Raw genomic sequence first — 26,216 nt, 5'->3', positions numbered from 1 at the left:
AGGCGGCTCAGCTGGCTCATCTGTCATTGGCGATTCGCGAGCCTGCGCGGCAGGACAGGATCGTGCTAAGAATCAGACGGTGTCCGAAGTTGTAACCGGCGTCGAATCTGCCAATGACAGAGGTGAAAGTTGCCCTGGTAGCACAACAAACACCTCGGAAACAGGAAGCGGAGACACTGATGTGGCGGGCCTTTCGCTCAGTGGGCCGCTCGAAGCGACAAGGTGATCTCCGTCACTTGTGTAGCCGGTGGTTTTTGGCAGGGCGATAGTCTGGACGAACCATGGTGCGGGAGGCATTGTCGACGCCATACTGTCACTTTTGGGAACTTCGAACTGCGAAGAAAGCTGGGTCGCGGTTGGTAGAGAAGTGTCTTGTATTCGGTCCATACCTTGCCGGGAAGGTGTTCAGCGCCGCAAAATCGTAGGACGGTGTTCCGTAGTCCGTCATATTGCCGGGTGCTCCAAGAGAAATAGGTGAGGTATCGCTTGATGTCAGGCAGACGAACATACTCCAGGGCCTCGAATATGAATTCTTGGAGACAAATTCTGTTGAGCACCGAGGCAGCCTCGATCTCTTGGAACAATGACTCGATGTCGGATGCGCGGAATGGTGGTAGAGGTGGGTGAAGTGCGGCTGCAAGGCTTGAGCTGGCTGGAACATGGCCGTGAAGCTCAGTGGCGACGGTGCAGCGCCAGTCGCTTGTCTGTTGGTCCGTGGTCACCACTTGTTGTGAAACAAGAGGCGAGACGGCGGCGATGAGCCCGTGCCGCGGTCACAGCTTTCATTTGGGACACAGGCCTATAAGCGAAGTCGCCACTGCAGTATCCATCCAGGCTACTAAGCTGTTGTTGTTGTTGTTCACCTATTGATCGTGGCGCATACCCACTATGAGGGATTGGCCAAAAATCAAGTGGTTTTAGGCCGTTCTCAAATTCCTCATGGCTCGCGCATCACGAGCCACGCGGCTCGCTTTTTTTCGGCACAGTCAGCTGGCCAAATCTAGCGTGGCGCTACATACGTATACCAACTTCAGTAGGTGGCGCTTACAGTTTACGTTATCCGATGTCAAACCTGTATTATAAGAGTATTGACGTAATGTTTTTAAAATTTAAAATCTGCTTTTATTCTATGAAACGTATTGTGGCAGTGCTGCAGATCAAGCAATCTGATCAGCCAACGTTTGCAAAGTGCTTTGAATAATAATTAAAGTGTGCACTGTGGAACACACTGTCTGAGGACATGATTTGTTCTTATCACGAAGGATTATCAAGAAAAGCAAAACAAAACAAGAGGGAAAAGCAAAGCCGTACGACAGCAACAGTTTTTTGCTGTGGCGAAATACTATAAGACATAAATACAGATCAGCAAAAACAATGCAACGTAAAACAATTACAATAATCATTCTAAAACAGCGTAAGTCCACTGATGTGAAGAAATAAAGTGATATACTTTTGATATACAACATAACTTGTTGGTGAAAAATTTTTAAACAGAGGTTGTGTGCTTGAGCTGACGTTTTGAAGAATAGACTTGTCTTTTTCAAGGCTGCAACAAAAAAGAATTCATTCGTCGAAACATCAGCTCCAGCTCTATCTCCCTTTCCAGTTTACGAATTTCTCATTGCAAACTTCTATCCTCATGCGTTTTTTTAAAGATTTGTTTGATACTCTTATCGCTTTTGTTTTGCGAGATATTCTGAAGAAACTTTTAATTTCTGTAGGCTGCTGTGCATTTGTATTTCAGGGTTCCGACTCAGTGACGAACACCCCATGCAATGCATCTGATTTTCTACGGCACGTAATTCTTTAAAGTCAGTAAACATTAGCAGCTGCGTTCCAGTTTTTCGATTAGCATGAAATAAAACGTAGGTTTTGCTGCTTCACGAACAATCAGCTGCTCCGAAATGACGGAAATTTCTCACTGTCTCAGGGTTTTCGTTATATATTACGAAAGCAGAGTACTTTTAACAGTGCCACCTGATGACGAATTTGACACAAGAGCTCCGGAAGTACCCACGTAATGCAGTTGAAAAGACAGTTTTTGCGAGTATCTAATACGTAGGTATGATTAATAGGTGTGATAAAGAATCAATTGGAAATAATCATTAAGCATGTATTTACTAGCGTGTCTTGCACGCGAAAATTATGTCCGCGGAAGTGCGGGCTGGAGCCGCATTTGTGTAGGTTTATTTGTTCTTCCTTTTTTTGGTTATCGTTAGCGACAGTTTGAATCCGGATATATGATAGTGCATGACGAAATCGCGTTCATTTCTACGTAGTTAGCACACAACTTTCTCAAGCGCTTGCGAAACAATCTCTCGACACTACGGGTTTTCAGCTGATTTGGCAAACCACCGTAATGCAATTGTTGATACTTAGAAGCCTGCCTGTGAGACTATAGAATGACGGATGCAGAGATAAATAGAGTAACAGTGTTGCGCTTGCGCCATATTTTATGGACTCCTCTGCGCGAGTCTAGTACAGATAATTTGAGCTGCGGGTCTTTCATGCTCCAAGCAAAGCCCACTGGTCTGTTCATAATATAAAACAAAGTCCCTGGTACGCCTCTGTCTCAGACTAACATAGGTCAAAGGAGATATTGCAAAGATCTTTTAATTTGTGTTTTTTCTATCTTGTATTTTTGAACGTGAACAATGCTCCATCGTCTTTGTATTTCTTGTAACTCAATAAGGCGCTTCGATGCAACTCTCGTAACAAGAATTTCAGAAATTTTTACTTTTTGCGCTTTTATGAACGAAAATCTAACCAGACATGTTCGCGAGTGAACGCATCTGACGAAGCATTCAAAAGGTTATTAACGTCTAACGAGTACGTTTGTATTGTTCCGTGGTGTGTGGTTAGAGTGTAACTTGTAAGGGAACAGTTAAACAAAAAATAGGTTTGTTTAACATAAGTATTTCTTCATGTACCCCTTTTAGTTAATTTCGTTATCTAGGCTAGACTGGCTTATGCATGTAGTAACTTAGTTTGTGTACAACTCGGACGGCTGTAGAAATGGACAAATAAAAATAAATTGACATCTCGACAGAAGGGAGCAACTGCACTGGAAATAGTGAAAATATTGAGCTGAATTTTTGACAACCATATTTTGTGTTTTTGTGTTACCATAGATGGTCATTCCTCAATTCATTTGCGCTTCTCGCGAATACGTCTTGGGTGTTTCTATAATGAACAACATTCTGCCCTGTTGAATTGGTTTTTGAGCGCAATGAAGAAAAGAAAGTGCTTCGCTCGCTTTGGCTTGCACTTTTCCAACGCAAAAAAAATTTCGAAATAGTTAACCCATTCCTGTACTTAAGCTCAATGAATGTGTGTGTAACGTATGTTTGTGTGAAGTGACAACATTTTAAAAGTGCAGATCAAAAATTTATTTGGTCTCACAAAGAAGATTTACTTTTCTAAGGTATGTTTTTGTGTGCATTGTTATTAAAAAACTTGGGGGCTAGAAATGCAAACGAGGCACATTTTTTACATTTATTTACACTTCGAAGTTTATGCTCCCGTTTTTAGAACGTAGAATAAATACCGTTTTTCGCGTACTCCTTGTTGTTGTTTTTTTCACACGAACAGGAAGGACGTTTGCTCAAATTATAATGAATTTGAAGTTCGTGGTAATAAACTTTGTTCAAACTACGAGACCTTCTTCACCTCAATCAACGCGTCTAGACAGTGCTGTCGCGCAGTAATATATCTTACAGCTGATGTCCCATTCTTGAAGAGCACACAAAATTGCCTTCAAAGAACATATTTAACGATATTTACACACCTTCGAACAACTTCACACAAAAGGCTTGGTTCGCCTTCGAGAGAACGCCGGGGATTCTGGGTTATTAAGTGGAAGTGATCCGTTCATCTGCATGCCATAATACACGCGACATTAAACGACCACTGCTTGAATAATGATGAAGCTCTGAGTGTTAAGAAGGCGGCGTTGGAACATCATAAATACTGCTCTGCAACGTAGTTTTCAAAGGTCTTCAGAGAGCAGTGTGCCACGCTGCATGCGAAACGAGGTAGATAGCGACAAATTAGCAAGCACTGCACGTCCTAAGGATATTAAGTGCCCGTTTTGATGTAAGAAACTCGTGCGCTAAACGAATGAGATATTGTAGAAGCGCAGAAAAGCAAGCTTCTTCCTTAGTGTAGTTTTTTCGCTTAGTATGTTTTTTTGCATGCTGACTGCTTCATGTATACTCCAGTGTATATGAAGGCGCTTATATTATTTTGATTGCCTGGACATATTCTTAGGTACTACATTGCACCTTACAGTGGCAGGTCAAAAGAAGTAATTGCACAACTTTGCGCCGCATCAGCACTTCATTTCAAAGCCCGAAGGTTGATGATAACCTGCGATTTTAACTTGATTCTAGAACCAACATTTGATGACGATTTCTCAAATTATCGAAATCGGGTTGTATTGCATTTGTTAGCACAATTACTAACTAACAAGAGAACGCGCTAGTTAATGTGAACTCTTTCAAAAGACGAACATAACGACATAGTTCTCTTGACATTTCTCAGTTTGCTGTAGCTTTTTCTTCGTTGTTCACTTTTCTTCTTGAGAAACCCTTTTTTTTTGCGGAGTACTTTTAGCAGTGTAGTTGCAGATGTGATTTTATTTTCAATTTCTCCCCAACAAACCAGCTAAAACAAAAATATATCGAACCGATGGACGAGATGTGTGTAAGTATGCGCGTGTTTGCTTGGGTGGTGGCGGCAAATTTTCATAGATGTTGACAATAACACGAGAGAGGGAGAGAGAAAGAACAACACTATTAGAAATAAATCGCAGTCCTGGGTTCTATGCAGGAAGGTCCAAGCTACTGGGGCGCAGGGGCGCACGAGTTTGCACTGAGTACGCACTATGGTGGTGATAACAAAAGACAGTGTGAAGTGCGTGATAACTGGGTAGGTGAAAACGAAGAAAAAACCGAACATGCTGTCGCAAACCCAAGTGAGGTATTTCAGGTGGTCTCCAAACAAACCGCGTGCAGCTACGTCAGCGCCGAAACTCAATCAACATTTCAATCATACACCGACGTCAGCGTAAATGTCGCGTTATCGTTCTACGAACTGAACGTCGAACTTCCCATAAGCGTATTCGTGAACGCTTGTCCTCTATCGGACAAGTTTTTTTGTTTCATCTTCAACGTGAAACTTTCTACCGCCACTGAAAACAAGAGCACACACGAAGAACTATCGTACTGCTCGTTTCGCCTCTATAAAATATTTCGTAAACAGAGAAGTTACTGCTACTTACATCACACCTGTGATGATTTTCTGCATTAACGAATCATTTGCAACAATGACTTCACCAACAAGTACACAGTAACATTTTTTTTCCTACCAATGCCACAAGAGGCCTCTAGTTTTGTGACTGTGAGTCACGTCGTGAGCGCGGTGAAATTGAATTCGAGACATCGTAGCCTCGTTTTTATATAACATCATGTTCGTGCATGTGCTCATAGTTTGTGCGATTAGACCAAGAGATGAGTCATGGCACTCACTTGCTCTGGGCTTGAGCACTTCTATTCGGTAAAAACAAACGTGGTGGGCCGACGCGATCTTCGCCGGGGTGTCTGTCAAGCAAGTTCATTCATATGAGGCCTCATTTCGTCTCCTGAACTGCCACAGTGGTGTCAGTAATATATATATATATATATATATATATATATATATATATATATATATATATATATATATATATATATATATATATATATATATACATATTCCTGCTCACGGTAAGTCATTTTTCACCCACTTTTTTGTTCTTATTTACATTAAATTCGTTCTAATAACTTTCCCTATACATTCCTTGGTATTATTGTCTGTTACATCTCACTATTATTGTGTCAAAACACGGAAAAACGAGCCCTTAGGTATACACTTCTTTCCCTTATATATAAATAGAAATGGTATATTATATATAGTTTGTCTCAAATAATTTACAACAGAGCTACTTTCTTTCAAGAGCGTGACAGGTGGGCAGCACAATGATTTTTCACACAAAATAAGTAAGCATAACAATAGAACAAGAATATCTTAAATACAATAGAACAATGTAGGAGTAAATAATGATACTATTACTTGACCCATAAAATGGCCCAATATATATATATATATACATATATATATATATATATATATGAAACTCGTAGGTTCGGTTCTCGCTACGGCAAGTCACTTTTTCACCCACATTTCTGTCTTCCTATTTACATTACATTGGTTCTAATAACTTCCCCTATACATTACTGGGCATTATTGTCTGTTAGACCTTAATAATATTGTGTTTCCGTGTTTTATAATTGATAAAACACGGAAAAACGAGCCCTTAGGTATATACTTCTTTTTCTTATATATATAAGGGAAAGAAGCCTACTATATTTATTAATAGTAGCCTACTATATATATATATATAAATATATATATATATATATATATATATATATATATATATATGTGTGTGTGTGTGTGTGTGTGTGTGTGTGTGTGTGTGTGTGTGTGTGTGTGTGTGTGTGTCAAACGATCACAGCTCGCTATGGCACCGACTTGCCTGTTACGCAGTAGGCTGCAACGATTTGATGAGTAGTGTCCTCGCTGCAGCCCGCATTCTAAGCTCTGGACGGCAGGCGCAGCTCCCGGCAGCACAAGCTTATATCAGCGCGCGTAGAGGGCTACGGTGCCATAGGCGCCCATCATCAATGTTCATACGGCCAAAACAAAGCGGGGTGGCGAAACGGAATGGGCCGAAGTTTACGGGGTGACCCGTGAGGTGTAAATCTTCCAGCCAGTTGTGAAATATGTAAAGCTAATCAACGAAACTCGCATTGTAAGTGCAAGTCACCGCTCGTGAATCTCTGTAATTCTCTTTGGGCTTGTTTGTGAATCGCCACGCCAACAACCAGAAATCGTCTATCTCCACAAAGTCTGTGAATATTTCAGTAAAAAGGGTGAAGTGATCGAAACTGTAGAGTTTTAAGCCCGAAATAATCGCATTTCTCGCTCCCTCCTTCTTGCGTGATTTCAAACGAACCTTTCTATTGCACTCCTCCCCGCTATGATGATGATGGTGAGAATGATGATGATGATGATGATGATGATTATATTAGGTATCGACATCATCTTTAAATCGGACAAGGGCATTCCCGCTATGATGATGATGAGAACGATAATGATTATAATATGTAAAGACATCATCTTTAAATGGGACAAGGGCAAGTAGCAACGTTGTATGTTTCAGACCGCAATTATGAAGTGCGAACACGGGACGCCGCTCAAGGCAGAAAAGCCTTGAGCGGCGTCCCGTGTTCGCCCAAACAGCTTTCGCCTGGCTCACGCGCCTGACGCCAAGCGACACCCTTTAGCTTATAGGCCAGCCACATTTGCATAGAACCTTCACAAGTGATACACAAAAATCATAACAAAATTAATAATAATGACAAAAATTGAAATATAAGATAGAAGAGTAAAAACAAAAATGAAAAGAAATATGTAATGGTGCAGGCTAAAAATTGGCCGCGTATCTTCGTGCTTTGCTGCGAAGGGCGTCTCAAGAAGATTGTCTTCTGTGTGGGGGTGCTGTGCGAAATATGGCGCCGTCTGCCAGTAATGTGAAGCAACACTTTTTTTAGAACGCGGAACCACTGGTACGTGCAGCACCGGGTAGTTTCAGGGGAAGCCCCCGATTTTGTGTGTGTGTGTGTGACTGTGTGTGTGAAACGTAGGAAACTCCGGCCTTTTCGTTCATAGCGTCGCATGGTCAAGCGCAGCGTAATCAGCACTTAAATCTTTAGAACTGGGTATCTATGCACTTTTTTCTGAATAAGTCCCGCCACGGTGGTCTAGTGGCGGAGGTACTCGGCTGCTGATCCGCAGGTTGCGGGATCGAATCCTGGCTGCGGCAGGTGCATTTCCCATGGAGGCGGGAATGTTCTAGGCCCGTGTGCTACGGTTTGGGTGCACTTTAAAGAACATGCAGCCTAACACTTACGTATTGATGTTGCGCCCAAAGTATGCGTAATGATTGTTTTTCTACAGTGTTCACATGTATGAATTCAGCCACCAGATTAATATGGGTGGGCGTTGAGCAAGACGTCAAAACTTCCGTTCATCGTACATACCAACACAGTCCAAATTTCTGCTTAGCTGCATCTCTTCGCATTTTAGGAACCACTACGGCGTTTGTAACTCCGTTTAGTCAAACGCCCTCGGCAAAGTAAAACAAAAACAAATGAGAACGCACGAGATTTTGACATCCCGTTCTTGAGTGGAGGTACCCTGCGCAGATTGTGTTCTGTGGTCGCATTTGTTACCTTTCTCACGTGGAGCAGGCGCCTTTACGTATCCTGAGGTGATTTCCGTCTGGCCTGCTTTGTCTTCTTTCTTTTGGTTTCTCATGCGGCGTTAGAAGAGCAGCATTCTCAGAGAGGCTTTGCTTTACCCAAGTTCGGTGTCAACACGCTGCCGCCTACTGGCCTTGCGCTTCCTGTTGTACCTCGTACAAGGAGAGGAATCCCCCACGCGAACTCTGGCATATTATTTTATAGGCACTCACCTTCGCTATTTAATGCCTAATGGGCATCATAATCGGTGCCCACAATCAGTAACACTGCCTTCGTTTTATGCAACAGCTGTCGCATTTTTTCGTCCTATCAAGTCGACTTGGCCTGGGGTAGATGTGTTGGACAGTCCTATCGTTGACACAACAGCGACTTTGTTGCTCCCGTTAGTTCCTCTGGGATGCCGCACCCGCTTTATTTGCGTGTCTTGTAGCGCGCTGTCGGCATCATTTCTGCCTGGCCACCTCCGTGATTTTCATGTGGTGGCTGGGGCGGGGTGTTCTTCCTACCCTTCATCGCCTCGAAAGGTGGAGAATGGTCCAGTCAGCAATATGCCCGAACTGCTCCCTACTGGAAACAAATAAGCATGTTTTGAGACAATGCGTCGTGGCTCGCGTTTTCTGGAGGGCCGTGCATGCTAGATTTCGCAGCCTCGGAGTAAATCGCTTTGTTTCCTGTGGGCGTTGTTCTCAAGGCTTCTTCGCCTGCCTTCTCATTGTTGCTGGTACCCACTGCCTTTGGCGCAATCGCTGTGAGGCGGTTGCAGCAGGTCGTCGCCTTCACACTCTCTTCTAGATAGATCATAGAGCGTCTGTACAAAGAACTACTATCTGATTTATCGGACGAACTCTTCTTTCTCGGTGAGGAGGAACTTTCGACACTCGTTCTACCCTTTTGTGTTTGTTTGCGAGAAACCTGTAAAGCTTGTGTTCGGGCCTGCCTGGTTTTGGTAGGTCAACGTTTGTCTAGTACTCGCACAAATAGCTTGTAAATACTATGTAAATACCTAACATATAGATCATTACGTTTTATTTGTGTATTCTTCCTTTACCGTGTAATGTACATATGTAAACATATCTGTTTGTAACAATCTTTGGTGTGTCTGGGTATGTTTTTTTTCGTGTACGTTTGTAAACATACCTTTTTATCACAAATTTTTGGTGTGTCTGTGGACGTTATGTTCCATTGCGATGTTCTGTTGGATTGTACTTGATGATCACTGTTCGTGAAAAAAAATTGTTTTAAACAGCATGCTGTAATCGAGTGCTCAGTGGCGAAAGGCCTCTTGCACATGGTGCAACGACTCTTTGGTTTTCGCACAACTTATATGGAAACGCATCGTGGGCGGTTTGCAAGATTGGTCTTTAGAGTGACCTTGTATCTACTGTGGCGGCGACGCTGTTTAGCTGTAGTACAGCACAAACATCACAAAGGCAGGTGCTTACCCTCACTCTCGAAAATACGAATCATTGTGTGGATTCACCTCTGTGAGCAGTTTTAAACACACGGCGAAGAGGTTTTTCTTCGATGATGGCAGACAAGTTTCTTCAGAGTAAGGAAAGGACACCTGGAGTTTCCAGTTGTTCCGTAAAAGCCAAGCGCCTACGCTTTTACCTAGGCATTCGTTGCATTCTTTGAAATTTCAACAATTCGATCCATTTTATTTCCCTTTTACTTGTAACATTCAGATACGCAGATATAAACTAACGTTTTAGTGGGGATTGGTAACATGCATACACTGTTTTATTTGTTCTTGTTGTTTCGTTTGTTTGTGCACAGAATACGTGTACAATAGAATTACCCTTCTTGAAGTATCGCAAGAAAGTCTATCGTCTCTAAATGAAGAGCATACCTGTTACCGTACGTACGCATGTGCCTCTTTCGAACTACTTGCCTCAATATATCGCTAAATGAGGCACGTGGTTCTCTTTGCATTTTCTTAGGAATACTTGAAAGGGAAATCAAACTTCTGATAAATCACTTCTTTTTCCTCTTAATCGATTATACCGATTCTTTCCCGCTATTCCGCCAGCCCCATCCTCATTGACACTGCGGCTTTGATTGACGTACATGTGACCGCAGTACCAGTAAGCGTGACAAGATATTGAATTTAGCTATAAGCTGTGCTAGTTGGTCTTGATTCGCCTTCAAAAGTGCACCATGTGAACACGAACACGGTGCGGAAAAAAACAAATACGGTAAAAAACGCAACGAGCGACAACTAGCTTTGCGGTCGTTGCGTTGTGTAATGTATTTTTGTTTTACCCATATCCGTGTTGACAAAGCGCACTTTTGAAGTTGAAGATGAATAGATACGTAGCACTGTCAGCATTGGGTCAAGCTTCGTTTTAGCGCAGCAACGAACATGGACAGCAGAAATTAATGTGCGACAACCTACAGTGCTGTGTGTAGTAAGTTTCTTTCTGGCGTCCATGTACCTTGCCGCACCACATGTAGTTAGGCTTATGAAATCACTACAAAACCGTAGTGGTTTCCTGCAGCGTGACTTTAACCGTAATTATAATCCGGTCGATGAAACAATCCTACGATTGCCACCTATGCACGAACTGCGGTGTTTTCAGAGCCCAACGGAAAGCTGGCGCCGCGGATCGTGAAGGGCCAGGCGTCGGTGGAGGCAGCGCTGGGCGAGGACGCCGAAATGCCGTGCCTGGCCCGCGGTCACCCGGCACCCACCACCCGCTGGTTTCGGCGCTCAACACGTGGTACGTTAAGCCCCGTGCGGTCGGGCTCGCTGCATCTTCCGGGCGCCCTGCTCGTGCGTGCCGTCAAGGAATCGGACCAGGGTCGCTACACATGTCTGGCCAACAACAGCGTTGGCGAAGACCGCACAGACACCGAGCTGCTCGTCAGACGTAAGTCGTTCGTAGCATTTCGCTGATTTCACACGCATTAAATCAACGTGCTAGTGACTGCTTTCGTTCCCTGATCTTTCATGCCGGGAATTTCGCGCGTAGTTTACATAGTTCTACAACCCACAGCGTAGACGTGGAGGTGGTGTTTTACGGATGCTACCTGTTGTGTGTACACCGCGATATCTTACAAGTGTCTTGGTTTTCTAGCATGGAAAAAAGCGAGCGAACACCTCTATGCACGTGTAATAAAAGGGTGTGTGCCTCATGATTTTGGTTCTTTTCGTATCTGTTCACTGGCATGCCAGAATAAAGAGCGAGAAAAGAATATTCATTTTTTTTAAATACGACGTTTCCGAATATTTGAAGTAGGCTTGACTTCGTAGAGGAATCTTCCAAATGTTGGCTGATACGCAATCCTTATTACAGTTACATACCTTCAGAGCACAAAGAGTACTTTCGTTTTACCACGAGTTGAAGGAAAATATTTATTTTCTAAAGTTAGGGATTAGTTGAAAAAAAATCGCGAATTTTGCGCTAAGCCGCGAAAGGGTTGAAACAGTGAAACTGGGTGATTTCGTGCCTTAACAGGGTAATTTAGGTTGTTTTTTCAGTTAAGTCCTGAAACCAATAATTCATGCCTCCCACAGATACAGGTCATTGGTGACGCAGGTCTACCATCGCTTAGCGATCTTATCGCAGGCGCCATTGCCTTTTCTGTTCACTCATATTCTCTCGTAGTATACGTGCCAGAGGTCTTCATCTCGCCGCCGATTCTTCGCAGCCACGAGTCGACTGACTGTTTCGTTCTTCATTGTTTATTGAACGAACTGTGAGTGATGGGACTTGCCCAATTTCTGTGGCACATACCAGTTTGCGATGACAACAGTTGCCTGGATATACTAGCGAGGTACAGCCTGATAAACAGATTTACTGATAAGAGGTGGTTAGTGTACGTGCAACCAGAAGTACACTCTAAAAAATATCGAGTAAAAAGGGTGTCTTTTTGTCTCACAACAATAATCATCATCATGCTTGCGTGCGCTTTCTTTTTTGAAAACTCGGCACTGGCCACTTTCCTATCGAGAATGCAATGTAACCCTGATAATGGGCCTGTCGATCGTGACCGGAATGTACCGGGCGCAGGGCGATAGTGCAAGGATGGAACGCCATATAGAGGACGATTATTGTTGTGAAACAAAAAGACACCCTTTATACTTGCTCTTTTTTTAGAGTGTACCGTAAAAAAAGTCTAGAAGCATGCCTTCGCAAACCACCAAACTTGCTCTTTTTTTTTAGCGGAATCGATTGATTGATTTGTGGGGTTTAACGTCCCAAAACCACCATATGATTATGAGAGACGCCGTAGTGGAGGGCTCCGGAAATTTCGACCACCTGGGGTTCTTTAACGTGCGCCCAAATCTGGGCACACGGGCCTACAACATTTCCGCCTCCATCGGAAATGCAGCCGCCGCAGCCGTGAATTGAACCCGCGACCTGCGGGTCAGCAGCCGAGTACCTTAGCCACTAGACCACCGCGGCGGGGCTTGAGCGGAATCACAGCGCCAATGCTCTGAAAGTCAATATTAATGTCCTGCGAACAAGCTGCAAGTACTATAAGAAGAAGCAAATAATATATTGCACCACGAAATCGAGTTCACAGTTAGACACAAGGGAGAGACAATGGGATATAGAGAGAGTAAGAATAGAAAAAAGGCAGGGAGGTTAGCCAGCGTTGAGTCCGGTAGACTACATTGCACTGGGGAAGGGGGAGGGTGAAATAGAGGCAGAGAGAAGGACAGAAAGTCACTGATTGAGACGACGAGTAACAGTTTCACGTTTAACATAACACACGACGAATCACACCGGTGTCATCGAGAAAACACCACAGCGATTTCGTTGCCTTTCCGAACCGAGATGGGCAGCCCCGTGGTCACAATACCAGAAAAGAGAGACAATGAACTTTATTCAGGTCTCGAGGGATGACACCCGAAACAGCCTCAAGGGGTGAACTTTTCATACACGTTTCAGCAGGTTTTCTGTGTATTGTACTACGTACGCGAAGAGATGCATGGCGACCGCACATACTCGCAACTAAGCATCAAACGCGAAGCCATTTCGTTCCGCTCCAAATACGCGAAGCCAGAAAGACACGGGCTGTTTAAAGCAAACATACACCGACAGGACTTCAATTCCGATAAAACAAACACACGCTGAACAACCCATTTTAACATATGTTCGGTTCGGACTGGGATAGAGAAACAATGATGTTACCGTGGTTGGTGCGAAAAATGGGAGGGGGGGGGGGCACATGTTACATTACGAAAAATACACATCGTTTATTTCCTTTATTGCTCCTCTGCGGAGAACCAATATAATTTCTTCACGGACGAGTGCCCACTGCTCTCAGCTTCCTTCTAATGTTAACAACAAAGACGGCTTTTGGCGGAAACGCAGATTTCGGGGGCAAAGAAACGAAATACCTTCCAGCTTGCTAATGAGCAACGGTGCTATACCACTTCCCGTCATTTATCTCTGAGGCCACAGGCCACCCTTTGTAATTATTCTCGTGGGAACCATTAATTTGAGAGAGCAGCTCGGTGGAGCGGGCAGGCACGAAAGGAGGGCTTTAAAACTGCGTTCCGCACCAAGTTACGGGAATGTCACCACAGCCGGTCGTTTATTACGGAAGCCATTCGTTGCGCCCCGATAGCCATTCCTATCGACAGTTCCGCATTGCCAAGCTGTTTCCTTCGAACCTAGAAGCCGCGCTATTTTTTTGTCCTTCTTCACTTTTTGTTTCTCCTTTTGTTCTAGTCGGGTGGAATTGTCGGCAAGCAAGAATTATTGCGATAGCTCAGGTGGCAACACATTCTGTCGCCTTGCCGACTGCCAACAGCCGCCAAACGTTAGCAAAGCAAAAATAGGGCAACAAAACAGTAACCTAACCATATTTCTCGAACACCTACCTCACTGCCTCCTTATCCTCAAGGAAGTCAGATGTTAATAATTTAGCAGTTGTGTGATGACACACATCATGTCTAGCCAAGTTTTTTTACAAAAATGTTCCCTTTGTGATACTGCACATGTGATCATGGCGATGAAGCTCAAAGCAATGTTTCTTTTTAAATGCGAAGCATTTCTTATAGAACTTCGGCGACTTCGAGCGTATCTATCTATCTATCTATCTATCTATCTATCTATCTATCTATCTATCTATCTATCTATCTATCTATCTATCTATCTATCTATCTATCTATCTATCTATCTATCTATCTATCTATCTATCTATCTATCCGCCTACGACTTTTAGCTCTCCTGGACGTTTCGATAATGGTATCAATACCAAACTTGGTATGCCCAAACATACCTGTATGAAGAACATATTTCACTTGTCATAACATGAAAATTATGACATGAATATCATGAATGTCATGATTGGCATTTGATAATTCACATAAACAGCGCCAAACACGAGGAACAAGAAAAGAAGGAGAGAGACAGCGGCACTGACTTACAACAAGATTTATTTGCTGGAACCACGCAATATATATTTGAGCAGTCTCTAACAAAAAAAGAGAAAAGACAAATCAAAGAAAACAAAATTCACTTAACAACCGAGTAATCATCATGATAACGCGCCATGAACCTCACGTGTGCCAATGTTCTGAAGAAAATTTCTTTTTGTGATAGAGGAATCGAAGGCCTCCTGACACATACAGTGCCCAGCCTTTTTATTTCTGCAGCCTCATAAATTTCGCGTATCATGTTATCCCGATGACGCCTAACGACAGTGAAATGCTGAAAGTCGGGGACACAACCACAGTCTCGGCAATGAAGGCCGAGGTGGCCCGATAATGTAGAAGAGGCGTTGTGAGCGTACTCTTTCAGCCGCTCATTTAAACACCTGCCTGCTTGGCCGATGTGCCACTTGCCGCAGGACAGAATACACCGCCCCTTCGATGCACGGAACATACTCCTTCCGATGCTTAATTTTGCAGCCTCGCTCTTCCCTGGAACTAAGATTCATGGCCTTGCACATCCAAGCCAGCTTTCCTGGGGCAGAAAAAACCACGTCAACGTCGCACCTTCTGGTCACTTTTTTGAGGTTGTGGGTGACGCCGTGGATATAGGAAGTAACGACAAAGTTTCGTTTGTCTCATCCCTTATCCTTTGTACGAGTTCGAGCATTACTCTCTGGGCTCATTCTGATTTCTTAGAGTAGACACTCAGCAACGGCGGTCAAAACCCACATCGAAAAACCAGCCTCAGGCGTTTAATTTGCGGATTAAAGCTGGACCGAATCATGTAATGGCAGGACCTTCACAGAGCGTTGGTGCAGCAAGTCTTAGCAATAGCGCGCTTCACCACTTTTTAAAGTGCCGATCGAAAAGGAGGGATTGGCTTGTTTGCGCGCGGCTCATAGGCCCAACACACGTGGGAAGTACTCAATATTAACATCAAATCTAGGAACCTGATGGTTCCCCTTTCCGGAACTTCATGTGTTATAACAAGCGGAGAGAGGCACTTACTGAAAATTTCTAAAATACAAGTCAAAGATGACACGGCCGACGAGGTTCCAGCTTGAAACAACACGGGGAAGTCGTCAACAAAGCGGAATACTTTCTTAACATTTGTGGATTCCAAACAATTCTGAATGGCACGATCAAGGATGGTTAAAAATAAATCACTTAAAATGAGCGCAAGGCATGATCCTACACACACCCTTTGACGTTGCAAGTAAATACGATCTTCCCACTCTGCAAATGTCGATCTTAGGTAATACTCTAGCAGTTACATAAGAACTTCAACAGATATGCCTACTGTATTCTGATAATTCCCAATGCCAAAACTGTCAATGCACCCGCGAATGCAAGCTAGAAGCTCAAGAGAATGAGCTCGAAGACGTACAAAGGATAAGAGCCGTGAGAAACGAAGCTTTGTCGTTACTCCCTATATCCCCGGCGTCACCCATAACCTCAAAAAAGTGGCCAGCAGGTGCGACGTAGACCTGGTTTTTTCTGCCCCAGAAAAGCTGGCTAGGATGTGCAAGCCTGTGAATCCTGGTTCCAGGGGACAGCGAGGCTGCAAAATCAAGCATCGGAAGAAGTACGTTCCATGCATCGAAGGGGTGGTGTACACCTTACCCCTGTCCTGCGGCAGGTGGTACATCGGCCAAACAAGCAGTTGTTTAAATGAGTGACTCAAAGAGCACGCTCACAACGTCTCTTCTACAGTATCAGGCCACCTCGGCATTCATTGGCGAGACTGTGGTTGTGTCCCCGACTTTCAGCATTTGACCGTCATTAGGCGCAATCAGGACCAGATGATACGCGAAATTTATGAGGCTGCAGAAATAAAAAGGCTGGGCAGTGTATGTGTCAGCAGGCTTTCGATTCCTCTATCACAAAAACAAAATAAATTTTCTTCAGAAAGTTGGCACGCGTGAGGTTTATGGCACGTTATCATGATTATTACTCGGTTGTTAGGTAAATTCTGTTTTCTTTTATTTGTCTTTTCTCTTTTTTGTTAAATACTGCTTAGGTATCTATTGCGTGGTTTCAGAAAATAAATCTTGTTGTAAGCCAGTGCCGCTGTCTGTCTCCTTCTCTTCTTGTTCCTCGTTTTGGCGCTGCTTTTTAATGTGAATCATGTCGTACCAACTCGCCCAAGTAACCACGTTAGTTACGTTTCATGGTCCTGAAGCTCTTACCGTGGTTTCGTTCACATGACATGTTGACTAGTATGGTGTGACATGATTGCATGGAGAACACAAGTGACAGACCCTAACACGAAAATCGTGGTATGCGTGTCATGTATTAACGTGACTGCATGCCACGCTTATGATTCGCTGGCGGCCGTTTAGCTCGCATCACTTATACCAAATTTGGTATTACGGGATGTGCTCGCGGCCGTTTCGCTAGCTTCACATTTACCAAACTCGGTATTACGCGACGCGAACTGACGACATAGGTAAATGACACATCCAGACATGATAATCACGACATGCGTGTCATGTTACAACACGACTACATGCCACACTCATGATGTCATCGCGGCTGTTTCGCTAGCTTCGCATATGTCAAATTTGGTGACGTCAATAGATGACGAAAGTATGTGACACGTGCAAACATGATAATCATGAGATGCGTGTCATGTGAGAACATGACTACATGCCACAGTCAGGGCGCCAATACATTTTGACGTGACACGATGCGCGTGCTCGCTGGCGTTCATTTTGTGGTGACACGCCGGGGTTGCCACGCCAGGTGCCGGCCCTGCCATATAGACAAATTCCACCGGACGTACGTCACGAAAATGCGGTGGCGCTGTCTTGTTAGGCAAAAGACACTCTACCTACCACAGTTTCTGCTGGGTTTGCAGTGGTGCATGTGGTGTTTTCAGTCAAGAAACTAGAAACAAAATGGTATACCGACGAACTGTGTCGCGGCTGGATGTGATTCGCGTCTCACAACTTAGTTTAGTTTGTTGGCGCACATCGCAGCTCTCAGTGCTTATGGCGGAAGTTATGTGCGGACGTCGCTATAATTTTACCCATATTGTCGACATCGGCCTACCTGTGTTTACAAACATAGAAGGGGTCTATATTCGCAGGCGCGCGATGCGCTGTGTTGCTTTTACACATGCACGTTTCAGCACGCCCGGCGTCTCTCCGTCACGAAAAGACGGAGACGCAGTGCTGTCTGTGTAACGCATCGGCACAAAATGCTGCATGTCACTTTTCGCGCTAATTGCAGTCGCTTTGCCCAGCGTGCGCGCATGTCAACGCTACATTGGAGTATGTGTTGGGCCCTTCATGATGCGCTCGCGGCTATTTTGCTAGCTCCACGTGTACCAAATTTGGTGTTATAAGACGTCAATAGATGACGAAATATATGAATGGTGCAAACATGATAATATTGCACGCGTGTCACGTAAGAACATGACAACATACCACTCTCATAGCATGCTCGTGGCCGTTTGCCTATAGCTCCACATATACTAAATTTGGCATCAGGTACCGTGAACAGATGACGAAGGTAAACGACGCATCCAAACATAATAATCATGACGCGGAAGTCACGTACGGCATCATTTACCTCCACCTCCTAACGTTGTGCTGATTTCAAGTGACATATCAACCTTTCTCATTCGTGCTCCGCATATCAACGATTCCCACTATACGTGGAATCTGCCATTCTGTTAAATACGAAGCATTTCTTAGCCAACGTCCGCGACTTTCAGTCTATCTATCTATCTATCTATCTATCTATCTATCTATCTATCTATCTATCTATCTATCTATCTATCTATCTATCTATCTATCTATCTATCTATCTATCTATCTATCTATCTATCTATCTATCTATCCATCTATCTATCTATCTATCTATCTATCTATCTATCTATTTGGCACCACCTACACCTGAGTGCTCCCGTGATGGCCTCCTTAACTTGAGGTAAACAAAAATTTGTATGGGAGGGTACGATGGTTTGACGAGTATAGCTCGCTTGTCATGACATAGATAATGTCAAAATCCCCGTTACTTACATCGTCAAACCCTTTCCGTCAGACATGTGGCACACACCCGCGGGCCACAGGTACGTGCCACAGGTATGCAGGTATGGGCCACAGGTATTGACAGTATCCAGGAATGACGAAGAAAAAGAAACATGGGTAATTTCGACGCGTGGGTGATAAGAAAAAGCTGACAACGGCTGCGTTGCAGCGATAAAATGCAAAGAATAATTGTCGGGGCCTCAGCAGGAACTTAACCCCAGCATTCCGCGTGGCTATCAAATATTCTACCACAGAGTCACGCCATCTCGGAACAGCTTTTCAAGTAAACTGCAATGTTTGTGAAACATCAGTGGTAGTTGCAATGCTGGCTATTCAATTTTATAAACATTTGATATGTATACAGCAGTCACACCTGGTTAACGTCACTTGTAGTTGTGCCATCCACTGAAGTTGACTTATGTAGCAGTGTCCAGGGCTACCATCTTCGCGCGCACGGGTGCTTCATACCAGCTAAGTGCTTTTGCTGTTGCTAATATTCATGTTTCTGTTGATATCGTTACGGGGCTGTAAACAACTGGTTAGTATATAAAACTTATGCGGCTCTTTAACCATTCGTACATATCTTTAGCACCACTTCGTACACTGTCACCTTTCATCTCACGCTTTCCATAACATCGATTCCCAAGGTACATGGGACCTGCCAAATTTTGGAAACAGGAAAATGATGGATTTCATTCACGCCAGTTCAACCTCTTGCGCGTGGATGTGCATACAACATCTTAACGTTTTGTAGAACTTCTGCACGAGAGTTCGTCAGAGATGTCGGATAAATTCACGAATGGCGATAATGCGAACGCGGAGTCAAGCACCCCTCGGAAGTAGCAAAATGTTATAGACCCATGTCATGTTTGTAAGCAGTGGGAGGCGCTGTTGACATACTGAGGTGCTTATAGTGACGTCGTTGTGCGCAGTCTCCGGCCCGCCCAAAGCTCACCATCATCCTCTATGATCACTTGAGAGCAAACCAAGCTGCGTCCACTGAGCACAGCGCAGTTGAGAGCCTCTCACGTGCGAGCTTTGAGCAGGGAAAAGCCTGTGCACCTCAGTATGACGGCAGCGCCTACATGTTATTACAAATATGAAATTGGTGTTCAAAATGCATGGCGTCACCACATTACAACAGTGGTCGTTGCTGTGTTTCACTTTGAATGGTGGTTCTCGATGACACCTACAAGGCAGCTACGTTGAAGCACAATCGCGTGTGTGGCTTTATTCACCAATGCGTCCTAGCATCTTACTGGCATGCATTGTGTTGCCGGGATAAGACTGCGTTAAAAACGAAATTGCGGATTATCGGTCAAGAGTAAAAACCCTTACAGATTGTTGCCTTGTGACTGAAGTATACGTAGAGTAAACTTTTTTATGACTCTGCAGTGGTACTGAACGTTAAAAAAAGTCTGGAGTGACGCACCATCGCACACAAGCTCAACAAACGATTAGTATCGATTCGCATGTCGGCCTTTCCATCGCACAAATATCTTTACGCAGCTTTGTTCAACCAGATTGGCCATGCAGTTAAAAAGTGAAATAACCTTTGCTGAACATTCGCCCTTATTCCTTACCCCACTAGGCTAAACTCAGTTCACAAGGTGTACGTTTTATCAATGTATTCATGCGAAACCACAAATGGTTCATTTGAGCAATGCTCCTATAATGATCCAAATTCTGAATGCCGCGCTCTTACATATCATTCGAGTCACAGTGATAACTTCAACGCACATGGTTCGAGGGTTCTCCTTCACGGCCTCCGCTACGAGCCCCACGGCGGCATTAGTATCAGACCCTGGCATGACCTTCATAAATGCCCTTCGATTAGAAAAGTTCTTCTCACAAAATGCAATGTTTACTCAAAGAGTCCCTGCAACACTTTTTAATACGGTCAGAAAACACTTTTTCTCGGTGAACGATACTCCCTACAACATCAACATGTGAGTCAAAGTTAAATCGGAGCACGCGGTATCGCATTTGAAAATAATTGCCAAAGTCAGGTAGAACTGACTGTTTTCCTTCGACGAATGAGGCAACAAACGTAAACGAGAGGGCCGTAAATCGAGAGGGCCGTAAATCGTTTATTGTTTTATTGTGCATTGTTTCAGCAAAACCAACAAATTACAAAGCCACGTAAAGAACTACAAGCAGCTCGAAACCTGCAGCACACACCTCAATCCGGAAACACGGACAAAATTAGCATACACTGGATGAGCGTGGACTAACAACCATCACAACTCGATGCTTAAAGGGTGCTGTTCAGAGAAAGAAAGACGCACGAAACGAGCGCACAAGTATACGCAGGACTAGCGCAAACAACTGCTACAATTCTTACTGCATCATGTGTCAGAAGCAAGCTCCTTTCGTTAACGCGGCCGCGGCAGCGTGCGAAGTGACCTTCGTCCTTTCCCGAATTGCAGGTATTATAAGCGCGCGCGCAGGAGAGACCACGCTCCGTGAAGGCGGTGCTCCGTGGACGCGGCAAACTTCACACCACGCCCAACGCGATCCCGTCGCACTATCTCGCTCTGTCAACAAAAATGCACTAAACTTTCGAAGCTCTGAGGACTCCCAAACGGTGTATGGTTCGTTTGGTTTGCCATTAGCATTCGCGACAACATTCACTTTGTGGCGCAGGGGTCATTGCCACGCACTGAGAGTCGAGAGGTTTTGGGTTCAATACTGAGGGACAAATGCTTGCCTTCTGAATCTTTTTTCTTTGCCATCTCTTAGTATATATGTTACGACGTCACTTCCGTGACGGAATTACGTCAGCGGAGCCATGGTTGACCCGGCATAAAACACTTTCGTGTTGAAAAAGAAGAGATGGGTCGAAGTTAAGATGCACACCGATGAACGAGAGAAGCGTCGTGCTTTTGTCATCTACCCTCCCTCTACCCCTCCGACCTGGCGTAGCTTTCAGAAGGCTACCTGAAGGAGAGCGCAAGTGCTTAAAGCGCGGTTTAAATCAGTATAACTCCTTTCATGCATGGTTAATTCTAGAAATTTCTTTGACAGTCAACTTGTCAGGCAACAAGCTCTAATAACGAAGCCTATATGATTACTTGAAAAACCGTGGTGGCGCTCCTTTAAAATTTTGAGGTGAAACTACTACAGAACATGGTTGCGCCACCAGGTAAAAATTGGAACATTAAAGTTGACGATGTAGCAATGTGAATCATTGCTACACTTCACGTCAAAAGCAAGATATGTGTGTCCCAATCAAGTGTATATGTTCATATTTCGGAATAATGAACGCGTAGAAAGGATGAACTTTATAACATAGTAATAGTAACGCATGATAACGCATGGCATACGGAAGGCGTCGTTTTTTGCTAACACGTGAAAGCCAAATTTTTTTGCGCGGGGCAAAGTTGAGTGACAGAATGCTGAGCTGGCACGCAGGGGAGCTTGGTTTCAATCCCATTTTGTACTTGGTGTTTTTTATTTACTGAGTTTTTTGTGCGATAGTGGTTACGGACACTGGCAGCGGCGGACAGCTATGGCTAGCACATGAACTGTGTTGTGATCTCATAACAGCGTTTGGTGTAAAAATGACAACGACAGTGTTGACCAGACGAATGCAAAGAATAATGGCTATGGTCCCAGCAGGAATCCAACCCAAGCAATCTGTGTGGAGAGCAAGTATTTTATTGCAAAGCTACGCCAAGTGTCAGAACAACTTTTGAAAAATACCCCATGCAGACGTATCGTTGATGAAACGTCAAATGTGGTTGCGATGCTGCATATTTATTCTATAAACTTTACATATGTACTCCAATGATACAGGTGCCTCATAGGATTAGCGTTAATTGTAGTTAAGTGTAATCCACTGAAGTTCGTCTACGCAGCCGTATCTAGGGCTACCATTCTCGCAAACACAAGCTCAATATTTCGGCATACCGCTTATGCGGTTGGTAATACCCACGTGGCTCTTGATATTGCTACGCAAGTGTTATCAACTGGTTATGTGAAGCATACGTAACTTTTCAACATGCAAGTCTGTGCTTGTAACATTTGCACACATGTTTTGCGTCATTTCGTAACGTTTTGTTCAAAAAAGTTACACTAAAGACAGCTTCTCTCCGCATGCTTCGCATGACATTGATTCGCATCGTACGTGGGATCTGCTGAATTTTCAGACAAACAGGGCGCAGAAAACGCATTGGGATATTGCAAGCAAAAGTCAATGCGATGCGAAAGTTCAGTTTATTGAAGTGGTTGCAATGATATCGTAGCGTAACCACTTCAATGAGATGGAAAATTAGATGCAAGTTGAGAGCGACGCATTCCAGCCATGTTCACAACTCAGAAAAATTCTGCGTGCCTTTTTATAACCTCTGCTTTGATTGATTGATATGTGGGATTTAACGTTCCAGAACGACCATATGATTATAAGAGACGCCGTGGTGGAAGACTCCGGAAAAATCGACCATCTGTTGTTCTTTATTGTGCACCCAAATCTGAGCACACGGGCCTCAGCATTTCCGCCTTCATCGAAAATGCAGCTGCTGCAGCCGGGATTTGATCCCGTGACCTGCGGGTCAGCAGCCGAGTACCTTAGCCACTAGACTACCGTGGCGGGGCATATACCCTGCTTTAGCAGACGCCACACTTAGAGGCAAACATTAAAAAAGCGCTGTCCGGAAGGGCCCAATATCTTTTATTTACCCGGAAGACTTGTTGCGTTTTATAATTTGTTTAGCATTTGATTGCTATCAGGCGGTTGCCACATATCTGATAGAGCAACAAAGAAACGGCAATTAAATTGCATGACATCAAGTCATCACAAATGTATCTTTTTGTTTATTAAACTGAGTTCTTCTTATGTAAGAATTGCACGACATAACACATGATTAACCTAGAAAAGTGAATTCTCAATATTTTCACGGTTTCCAAAAAAAAAAAGTTTCATCTCGCCGCTTACAAATAGTTTTGTAATTGAACACTTTCAATTTTATGGGCTCTAGGTTGAATTGAAGATTTAATCCTTCATGTGTGACTTCTCTCTCCGGATAAACCAATCAATTAACTCCATTCCGATTGTCTATTTCTTCGTAGGCTTCCGTGTTAAACCCTTCAAACTTTTTCGCCTATAACTTCGTATTACAGAGGCATGTCGGCTTCTCTCTTATTTTTTCTAAGTACACTTCTCTTTCAGTTTGCAGTGAATAAAGACCAGACGGCTCTTTGAGTACCGCTAACGTGATCTATTCATCTAGCGGAAATTACATGAAGCCTGCGTTTCGTTAACCTTCTAACTTACATGCGGCAGTTTGATTCAAAAGTATAAAACCAAGTCCTCAAACCCAAGAGTAAAACGACAACGCAACGTTTTCAATTATTGAAGGAAGACTTCAAAACACGCTTTACCTATCGAACGCCTTCTCAAACTTTTTTTTTCAATATTTCCCCCTTACAGAGACTTTTTATTTTTGTTCTTTTCTAGTACTCCAAAGATAAGAGAGTGATCTGGAGAATGTGAGAGGCAGAAACTCAAAAGAGATGCCATGATTACGCTCGCGAGCTAATTAAAACCGGAACCCGCATCGTTCCACCCTTAACCGCCTTTTTTCACAAAACCCGCACTTTTTCCAAAAACATCAGCTCTCCCAAGCGAAGAAGCTCGGCTTCACCTACGTCACCCAGTTCACCTAATTCGTGCCGGCTGCAGCTTTTCATCGCGTGCAACTCAAAACACTCTCGGAGCATCTCCACGCTTCAATAGCGCACTTTAACAGCGGCATACGGGTGAAGCTGCGAACATGCTGGAGTGAGAGGGGTCGTGCGTAGTGTCTTTAGACACTTTAATAAGCTGGAACAAAAGAAGAAACGGTGGCTTGCGCTCGGGAAAACTCGGTTTCATTACACTCTGTCGGCGTCTTCTCACGAAATATTGCGCGTGGGTGCGCTTTCGAAGGCCTGAGCGCGTTTAACGGAAACCAACTCGACGCTTTCGGTGACCGCGCCATATAAAAGTGCATGGGAGACCATGCTGGCTGAAATAGATGCACTCCGCTGGTGTTCAGTGACGATGAATGATTCAAAGACCCGTCTTTTTAGACAGCCCCGGAAGAGAGAGGCAGAGGGATCAACGGCAAGTAAAGCCAAGTAGGTTAACCCGGCACTAGTAACCCTCGCGACCTGCTTGTATCGCTGCCTTACTCGATTCATCCATCCCTCTTCCTTCTTCTGAACTTTCTCTTATACGTACACTTGAGTACAGCTCAGATGAGGTCTTAAAGCGGTTCCATAACCTAGAATACCTGAGAAACAACTTGACCATATTTTTTCCCGCTCACTTTAGCTTAAAGTGAAGTGAAACAGCGTATGACGTGTTGAGTTGACCTCATTTTGAAACAACACATCACCAACAAAAGTAAAACAAGAAAATAATGAACGAAAGCGTTGCTGACTAAAGTGACGGAAACCGTACATTTTAGCCAAGCAGATTGGGGTTTCAAAGAAGGATAACAGGAAAACCAGAAGCGTGAGCTCCGCCAATATATGCTTCGAGAAAACACCCGTAAGCCTTTGTTATTGGTAAAGCGGCGCTGTGAATATTTAAGTGGTTTAAGTGCTTGATATGCGCAGGGGCGGAAGTTCGGAGCTACGTAGAAGAAGTGGAAGAGAGGAAGGAGGGATGGGAAAGAGGGAATAGGATGTTTGAACGGAGAAATAGGGTGAGAGACAGATGAGGTGGCGTGGATACGGGGTGAGTTGCGAGGCCGAGAAGGGCCAGCGGTTTAATTTCGCAGGCCCGTAATTACTGCCCTGGACGCAACCTCACTCGGCAGGCTTGGATACCGGGTTCTCGTCGCCGCTGCTTCAGGCCCCGGCACCGTCCAACCCCATTAATGCGGCCAATTTAGTTCGCAGAAAGATAAGTGTCACGTACGGTAGGCTACAGTCAGTGGAATGTGCTTGGTGAACCCAATCTTTTTCCGAGCTTTCTATCCAGCAAAACCGCAAGAGGAGAAAAATTTACATCGCTGGCATGTGCTCCTTTTCCGTTATTCATGCTTCATTTCTACGTCCATTCACGGAATTCATTATTCAAGTTCTACTTTCGAATGACAAAAAGAGTGCTTCCAAGTGCTCATCCAAAACAACCCAAGGGAAGTAACAGTATGTATACATCGGTGAACGCGGCAATTAGAAAAACATCTTGAAAGAAGATTATGTGCACGATATCAGGAAAGAACGTCGCTTTCAGTGAAAAGAAGTGTATCCGGCCACCTCGAATCACTACAATGACTGGAGCAAGACTGCCGTCATTGAAACGGCGAGAAATATTTTTATAGCACTATTTTTTGCGCCCCCTTTCTAATATTATTAGTAATTATGATAACATGCAGTGTTTGAGGAGCCACACCTATGATAGGATTATTAGGAACGGCGTAGCCAAGGCTC

The 26,216-nt window shown here is 44.1% G+C and overlaps 1 protein-coding gene across 1 annotated transcript in view; it reads left to right on the top strand.

The window, feature by feature from the left end:
• Positions 1-26,216, top strand: part of LOC142774977 (cell adhesion molecule Dscam1-like) — a 480,705-nt gene that overhangs the window by 351,544 nt on the left and 102,945 nt on the right. The window contains exon 5 of the mRNA XM_075876146.1: positions 10,946-11,236. Coding sequence (XP_075732261.1) covers positions 10,946-11,236 — 291 coding nt within the window. The remainder of the gene's footprint in view (positions 1-10,945; positions 11,237-26,216) is intronic.

Source organism: Rhipicephalus microplus, chromosome 2 (assembly GCF_043290135.1).
Source record: "Rhipicephalus microplus isolate Deutch F79 chromosome 2, USDA_Rmic, whole genome shotgun sequence".
Taxonomy (NCBI): domain Eukaryota; kingdom Metazoa; phylum Arthropoda; class Arachnida; order Ixodida; family Ixodidae; genus Rhipicephalus; species Rhipicephalus microplus.
The sequence above is the reverse complement of the archived record's forward strand: the minus strand, read 5'-3'. Positions and strand labels throughout refer to the sequence as shown.